The sequence below is a fragment of the Sinocyclocheilus rhinocerous genome, unplaced genomic scaffold (assembly GCF_001515625.1).
Source record: "Sinocyclocheilus rhinocerous isolate Xijiao unplaced genomic scaffold, SAMN03320098_v1.1 scaffold297, whole genome shotgun sequence".
Taxonomy (NCBI): Eukaryota; Metazoa; Chordata; class Actinopteri; order Cypriniformes; family Cyprinidae; genus Sinocyclocheilus; species Sinocyclocheilus rhinocerous.
The window spans coordinates 979,713-988,179 of NW_015649240.1; the positions used below are offsets into that span (position 1 = coordinate 979,713).

At 35.6% G+C, this 8,467-nt stretch overlaps 2 protein-coding genes across 5 annotated transcripts in view; one reads left to right on the top strand and one right to left on the bottom strand.

The window, feature by feature from the left end:
• Positions 1 to 2,047, bottom strand: part of LOC107710480 (solute carrier family 25 member 51-like) — an 8,769-nt gene extending 6,722 nt beyond the window's left edge. For all 4 annotated transcript variants that reach the window (XM_016515259.1, XM_016515257.1, XM_016515258.1 and 1 more), the window contains exon 1: positions 1,948 to 2,047. The gene's annotated coding sequence lies outside the window, so the exon portion shown is untranslated. The remainder of the gene's footprint in view (positions 1 to 1,947) is intronic.
• A 2,787-nt stretch (positions 2,048 to 4,834) lies between these two features.
• The window catches only part of cenpu (centromere protein U), a 6,049-nt gene continuing 2,416 nt past the window's right edge, over positions 4,835 to 8,467 (top strand). Inside the window, exons 1-4 of the mRNA XM_016515219.1 lie at positions 4,835 to 5,022; positions 6,530 to 6,635; positions 6,808 to 7,060; positions 7,166 to 7,296. Of these exons, the coding sequence (XP_016370705.1) occupies positions 4,963 to 5,022; positions 6,530 to 6,635; positions 6,808 to 7,060; positions 7,166 to 7,296 (550 nt within the window). The 5' untranslated portion in view covers positions 4,835 to 4,962. The remainder of the gene's footprint in view (positions 5,023 to 6,529; positions 6,636 to 6,807; positions 7,061 to 7,165; positions 7,297 to 8,467) is intronic.

Below are 8,467 nucleotides of genomic sequence, written 5' to 3' on the forward strand. Positions count from 1 at the left end.
GTACACATGGTTGCCAGGTTGACAAAGATAAGTAGCACACTTAGCAGATATTTCCGTATTGCGCAAGTGTAAAGCTCTGTTTTGGGGATTACGTCTCTTTATATCAGGCAACCCAGTTGTTTTCCTCTGCGGCCAGGTTAAACCTTGTTGTAGCCTATATATGCTCTATTCATTCTTTTTTAGAAACCTCGCACTTTTCTACTCCATTTTAAACGCGGTCCACTGCTGAACACGTGCCACAATATCGATACAGGGCCAGCTGTATCGATACTCGTATCGTCAAATCTCTGTGACGCTACATCGTCGTATCGATATTTTGAACATAGCACTAGTTCCAGAACGGTTTAACCCAAATATTCAGATGTGTGCAGCACATTTTATGGAGGACTGTTTACTGATCCTGGTAGAGTAGACTACAATGCCGGCTGTTCTGACTCACGGACTGTAAGTACGTTTTTTATATTTATAGAGTTTTTATATTTTATATATTTAAAGCGAGTTTTTTGGGCAGTGTAGAGTAGGGCTTGTTGTTTGTAATTTCTCCGATCACAGATGCAGACATGCATTTGCATTGCATTGCGATGCAACGTGTAAAAAGACAGTATAAGTCCATAATTATGTCCCCACTGGATGCCACGAATGCCTCGTTTATAATGGGTTTTATTGGTTTTGTCTCGTCGCTCCATCACAGTATGGTAAGGGGCGTAACATTTCTGTCACACGCTTGAGGAATTCGGCCAATCACAACGCACTGGATAGCTGGCCAATCACAGCACACCTTGCTTTTCAGACCGATGAGCTTTGTAAAAGCTGACGCGTTTCAGAAAGGCGGGGCATAGAGGAGAAACAATGTAACATGTACAGTATGTGGAAAATAATGTGTTTTTTTAACCTTAAACCGCATAAACACATTTCATTACACCAAATACACAAAATAATGTTCTTTTTAGCAACATCATATGACCCCTTTAAAAGCCATGGTAATTAATGCATAGTAATCCAGTAGTAGAGTGAATGTAACTAACAACCAATGTGCAAGACCTCTCCAAAAATAAAACCGCACATGTGGTGGTCGAGGAAGACACTATAGGGACTTTTGAAGGTCATATAGAGGAGTGAGTGAGTCATGAAATAATCTGCTGCCATCATAACAAGACAGATTGATAAGACTCAAACTCTTCAATAACACATAACAGACTGAAAGGCTGCACAATCATGACCCAACAGTGACGACAGGTCAGTGTTAGCCAGCTGGACAGTCGCCCCAATTTCACAACTCATTAAACACTTACATATGTAACTTACATATGTAACTTATAAAGGACTTCAAGTATATGTGGCTGAAATGCTGGGATCAGCAGTGAAATGTCCTTGATATGATCTGACTTCATGTAAATCATCTCTTTCCAGAGTATGGGAAAGCCAGATCCATCTGAATACGTACAAATGACATTTGCATGTATGCTACACTCACATTGTTTAAAAAACATGTGCTGGATACAGCTAGCAGGCTACTGTTAGCTCTACAGTGCCAAAAACAGTGGATAGACAAAAACGAACACCAATATCACGAATATATAAGTAGAAACTCCTGTGGCACCAATATAAAAGTAAATATATAAAATATACTTAATATTTTCTCTATATAAACGACATTATGTTGCTCTTTTTGACTACAGCATGTCCTAAGTGTAACAAGTGCCAATAACTCAAATATTACTTAAATAAACATTAATTACCTGTATGTTATTATTTAAATGCTTAAATGTGTTTCATGTCACTTATTAGCGCAGCACGAACACACCTACGTGAAGCTAATGCTAATCACGTTACTGTGACAGCACAAGTTCAGATGTTTACACCGCTAATTCATTTACTAAAAGTGTTTATGTTTGTGATTACAGAAATCTAAGCAGTCCGTAGCGCTAAATGTATGTAATTGACTACCTTCTGGTTGTGGTCCGGGGGAAAGTGACGGCTCTGTTGGGGCTGGCTGGGTCAGTGAGGCGGTTCCGACTCTGAGCTTCATCATCTTCTTCTTCTTCTTCTTCTTAAGCGTTTTTGGCGGTTGGCAAACCAGCTAATAGGTGCTTTACCGCCACCTGCTGGACTGGAGTGTGGAACAAAAGTCTGGCTGAGAAATATAACAGGATTAATAAAAAATTACAAAAAAAAAATTTACAAAAAAAACCCGGGGGGCAGGTTTGCCCTACTATTCTATGATCTTCATATTCGTTCTAGGATACCTGTCTCTTTCAGATATGAAATTAACTGTACATATGTTTTCCTTAGTGCTGTTCCAAGTATATTTTCCAAAGTGAATTTAAGTTTATATTTTTTCTTCCACTTACCAAATGATGATCCTTCCTGCACTAGCTTCATTATTACTTTGTATTCTCCATATTGCCATATTCTCCGATTTCCACTGTAGTTTCTCCAATTCCTTGATCACTGCCCGTACCCTCACCATTTGAGATGGTTTTTTGTTTATGCCGTCTACGCTTTCGATTAGTTTTAATGTCTACCGAATTCCAGTCTTTAAATTTCCCGCTACCTACTTCCATTCTTCCTGCTTCGCTATCAAATCCGTCACTTCCTTCTGCCATCTCCTGTCCATTCACAGTCCAGTTGTTGCCAACCCCACCAATGATCTTCTTCCATCATCTTCTTCTTCTTCTTCTTTAAATTTTACTGGCGGTTGACAAACAACAAAATGGTGTATTTCCGCCACCAACTGGTATGGAGTGTGGATCAAAAAAGTGACTTACTTCCTCCCCCCTTTTTTTTTTATTTTTTTATTATTCCGGAAGATAAATTCTTCAGTGGTACAAGAGGATGTGGTGCTGGTCCTTCTCAACTTATCTGTCTATAAAGCATATATATATATATATATATATATATATATATATAAATCAGTTTTCAAGCATTTTACTACACTTCAGTATGTGGTTCTTATTAAGTAGGGGTTATTTTTTAGGATTCTATACTTAACCTAAGTCTCTGAGAACCTGACAGCTTGTACTTCTGGAGACTCCAGGTCGGTTGCAGTTCTGGAAAATGGTGGCGCTGGAGACTAAATGGTTCCTGGTGATTTCACACCTAATTCTTCAGCTTAATTCCTCATTCTTTTGCCGTTAACATGCATCTTTTCTTCTCCACATGTTTTTGACTGACCCTGCTGACCCACTGAGCATTTTGCTGTCCAATGGTTATGCATTAACTTTGCAATTTCTAGTATTGTATTAGTTTTGAATATTTCTCATGGGCATTTAATAATTTTTTACTTTCAGTCTGAGTTAAATCTCTTTTTTTGGGCTCATTTTATCTGTAAAAGAAATTCTGCTTAATAATTATGCACACCTGAATATAAGACATTTTTCACTTCAGCCTTCAGCCTTCATGAATAATTATATATCAATTATAAATTATTAAATACAAGATTAATAGTAGTTATAATTATTGGTAAAATGTGCTTGGAAAAAAATATAATCAGAATATCAACTTGCATAATAATTATGCATGCACTGTATTTTTCCTCTTCTGCTGTCGAGGTAATGCAAGGAATGTTGTGATTTGGTTGTCAAGGCAGCCAATCAGAATTTAGCAGCCTCTGTCTCTGATTGGCTGGAATTATGGCACATTGTAACGCTGGGTTGTGTTGAGCACGCGAGCTGTTGGCATTTAGCGAGCACAGAGGGGGGGCATCAGGTGAGCAAGCTAGTGAAACGTTGCACGCGCAAAAGAGAAGGTCTGCACACATCCAAAAACGTATTTTAAATGCAAAATTGATTTCCGTGCGCTCGAAAGACTTTTTTCTTTGCGAAATGAAAATTTTCTCCACAAACTCAGATCGCGCGCGTGCAAAATGCACTTTTGTGCGCTCAAAATATGATCTTTCGCGCGCAGAATTGTGGCAGAAATGTAAGCCCATAATTATATTCAATAAAATTCTGAAAACTATGATTCTTTTTTAACATTTTAAAAGCTTTATTTCGAGATTTAATTGGTTGATCACATTCTTTTGTCCACCATGGTACAATCTTCTTTTTTTTTTCTTACCTCCCTTCTTTCCGACTCTGAGCTTCTTTGGTTTCCAGTATTTCCACTCCAGACTAAAAGAGTGATAGACCGAAAGTGGTTACGAAAGAATCGCTTCTAGTGTTTCCACTCGCATGGCGTTTGTAGGGTGAACTAGAAGGGTCACTGCAGTGAATTGCCACTGGAGGGCGCCAAAGACCACAATACACAACATGAGAAAGGGTTTATTTATTTATTCATTTATACGAAAGAAAATAATATATAGAACATCTAAACAACCGAATGGACTCAGATGCACAAACCCCAGAGTTTTGATGACTGTAAATAGACATCATCTATTACTATAAACATTTATTTTGCTTATACATAATTGAGCAAAATTATGCATAAAACAAACAGAACATCTTTGTTTGCAGTGCCAATTAGTTGTAATAAAACAAGTACATTTAAAAATTGATTTATAATGAATTTAAATAGATATAATCATGTTAGCAGCACCAGAACAGCAGAGGGCAGTCAGGAAGGAAATGACGTGGTGCTCCGCCCTGCTTGCGTTCCACGAAACAGGGAAGGAATCTTCCTTATACGATTGAAGGGGTAATGTAAATAGTATATTTTATTTTATTAAAAAAATAGTGTGTGAAATATGAATGACTTTTCTTAATTTCCATTTTAATAACTTATATATACAAATGAATGGTAAAATCTCCTTTCTACTTGTTTCTACTAAACAAATTGTACACCATAAGATTGTTCACTCTCCCCCGTTTCTGAGATGGTACAGTATAAGCGTTCAAACATTCGCGGTAAAAATACCACTAACGTTACTCACGTCACTGTCCGACTCTGGAGATTTTGTTTCTGTCATTGTTTTTGTTTATACATATTGTTAGTGAGTATTTTATCTATCATTATATTTAATAAATGAATGCGAAGATGAGTAGGATGACGAAAGCACTGAGAGCTGTTCAGCGGGAGCTGCAGGTGAGTTCAGCTGTTCAATGTTTCTCAGCGGAATGTTTGAATCCTAATTAACTTACGCTATATTTTGACAAGTAATTCCTGAAAAATAATATTAATATCACCAACATTTATATTATGCGATAACAAATATTTTATTCTTATTTATGAGATCAAATATAGTGTCTAATATTTATAATATTCATATGACATATGTATTTTTATACATGTATTATATTATACTTATTATTTGTATATATATTTTTTACTTTAAATTATTGAAACATGTCATTTTAATGCCACCAGTATTTATAATTTATAAGAATTTATTTTTGTTCTTTATGATAATGTAATATTTCATAGTAGTATGGCATATGTAATATTATACATGTATTATATATTATATTTCTTAGATTATGTCTTATTTTTTATTATTTGTTATTCCTCAAACATAATATTAATATCACCAATGTTAATGTTATGTAATAACAAATAATATATTTTTATTGTTGTTGTTTAGTATATAATAGAATATTTAATGTAACTTATTAATATGACATATATAATACTTGTATACGTGTGGATAGGTGATAAATAGGCAGTAAAAAATGTTTTTTGTAAAAGACCATTTTTGAAGAAGAAATACATATATTTATGTAGTGTGAAGTCTGATGTTTGAGAAAATATAAGGGGTCACTAACTTTGTCAATTCTTTCACTGTTTTTTATTTTTTACATTTTTACTGAACTGTACCGTAAATGAGTCCTATGGTGTGACAGCAAAAATTAAGGAAAAAAAACTCTTAATAATAGCATGAGAGATTTATCTTCATTGTTAGACACTTATTTCCATATAGTGTTATTTATTTGATATGAAATTATGAATAACATCCTTTTTTCCCCATGACTTGTAGGACATTTTCAAGACAAACTTTACTGTCATCCTTTCAAAACTGCTGACTTATACCATTTGTGTTCTGGATTGTTTTATATACGTATATATAATATGAATGATACATTTATGGCCTTTATGATTGGCCAGTTTGTTGTGATTGTTTCAGTTATTTACTGAATTGAATAAATTAATATTTAAAGGTGTTAACTGTAGTCTTATACTGCAAAAAGATAACTTATAAAGGATTAAATTCATCACAATTATGTAATGAATGAAGCGCTCAAAAAATGTTTGACAAAGCCCTAAAAAAGACAATTAATCATCAAAGCCCTAAAACTGAAATTAAGCAGCATAATTATATATTTTAGACCATTAATCCTCTGCCAAATTTAATAATTGTGACAGCCCTAATTTTTATTTATCTATTTACCTTTTTTAGCAGTTGAAAGATAGTAAAAAATATTGTTTGATGAGTGATATCTCTGTAGTCCTTGAAAACCAAAAAAGTAGTGCTTGAAAAGTCCTGGAATTTATTTTTACAGTATCTGTACGAACCATGATATATGCAATAATATGCACTTAAAGTTTGGACACAATTGAAAGAATTTGTTGTTAATTAATTTCCGTCTTTTCTTAGGGTGCAAAACAGAGCAGTGATAATGCGGTGGAGTCTCCACAGCCCCTGGACATTTCATCCATAGAGAAAACCAGTTTATTTCATGGAGACCAGTATTCTCCTCATGGTATGACAACCCTGTAATAAGCATACTGTAGTTTGGAGAGAAAAGCTTAATGTAATGTTGTTATATTGATGGCATAAAAAGCAAGTGGTCATCACTTTTTGAAAACAACGTCTGAAAGTAATATAAAGTAATATCAAAAGTGACTTTATGCAGTTCTTGCTGTCTTTTGCAGGGAACCCCCTTCACAGCACAGCTTTGGAAGAAGATCTCAGTCCTGGACCAGAACAGAACCAAAAGTCTGCTCCAGAGAAGTTGGGTCGACTGCGAGCTAGGAAGCCTGTTCTTAGTGTAACGGACACTACAGCAGTTACTCAGGCTAAGAAAATAGGCAAAGCTGTTTCTGATGCATTGAGTAAGAAAGCTTCATCCAAAGAGAACCAGGAACCACCTCAGCCAACAAATAAAGGAGCAAAATCAGTAGTAAGGTAGAGTGTGGTCCTGTGAGATCAAAGGGTTTTAAAGGCATTTCTGGTACGCAGTTATGTTTATGCTTCGGTATAATAACGTAAAGACTTTCTGTGTCATTACAGAAAAGTTAAAGGCAGACCTTTGCCAACCATATCAGAAGGCAGAGATAATGCAGGAAAGAAAAGAACATCAATCCCTACAAGCTACAGAGCCAAGGTGAGAGTTCAAAGGAATAGTTCACACAAAAATGAAAGTTTGCTTTAAATGTACTACTCACCCTCAAGGCCATCCAAGATGTAGATTAGTTTGTTTCTTCATCAGAACAGATTTAGAGAAATGTAGCATTACATCACTTGCTCACCAATGGATCCTCTGCAGTGAATGGGTGCCGTCAGAATGAGAGTCCAAACAGCTGATAAAAGCATCACAATAATCCACACGACTCCAGTCCATCAATTATTGTCTTGCGAAAAGATGTGTGTTTGTAAGAAACAAATCCATTGAGATGTTTGTAACTTCAAACCGTTGCTCTCTGCTAAAATATGAATCCATAATCCATATTAACACTTCCTCCAGTGAAAAAGTCCATCCCCTGTTGTCCTTTCACATCAAATTCCAAATTGTTTTGGACTGTTTTCACTTATAAACTGTGAATATTTGTCTACATATTTCTATCCTGATTCAGACAAGACCACTTTTTCACTGGAGAAAGCAGTATTATGGATAGAAGACCAGAAGCAATTTTTTTTGGAGTTAATGCATCTTAATGATGGATTTGTTTTTTTACAAACACACAGATTAGAACAAGATGTTAATTGATGGACTGGAGTTGTATGGATTACTTGTGCTAAATTTCTCCAAATCTGTTCAGATGAATAAACAAACTCATCACATTGGATAGCCTGAGGGTGAATACATTTTCAGCAAATTATCTTTTTTGGGTGAACCATTCCTTTAATGTCTTGATTTTCAACATCGTCTGCATTTTTTCCTGTTTTATCTGTTAAAATCTTTTTAGCTGTCTATACTTTTTAAACTGTTGTGAATTCATGGCAGAAATGAAAAGTGATGTATTTGGAATATATATATATATATATATATATATATATATAGAGACAAGTTGGCTGCCTCCCCCTAATTATCAGCATCACCCCGTCTCTTACTCGCCGCCCTCCGCCAGTCGCCCATGCCGAGCGCGCCTCTCCTCGGGAGACCGGTCTCTGCCCCGTGCATGCACGCTGGTGTCCTTGTGAGTCCAGGAAGGGTGCGTAGAGAGACTCCCGTGCCGCCAGAGTCGTGAGCTACCGGACCCGCGGTCCGATGATGCTGTTTTGTTCATAATTGTTTATTCAATTTACGAAATTTTATTTGATTTATAGGAGTTAATTTAGACGTAATGCAGGTTTTTTTATAGACATTTATTT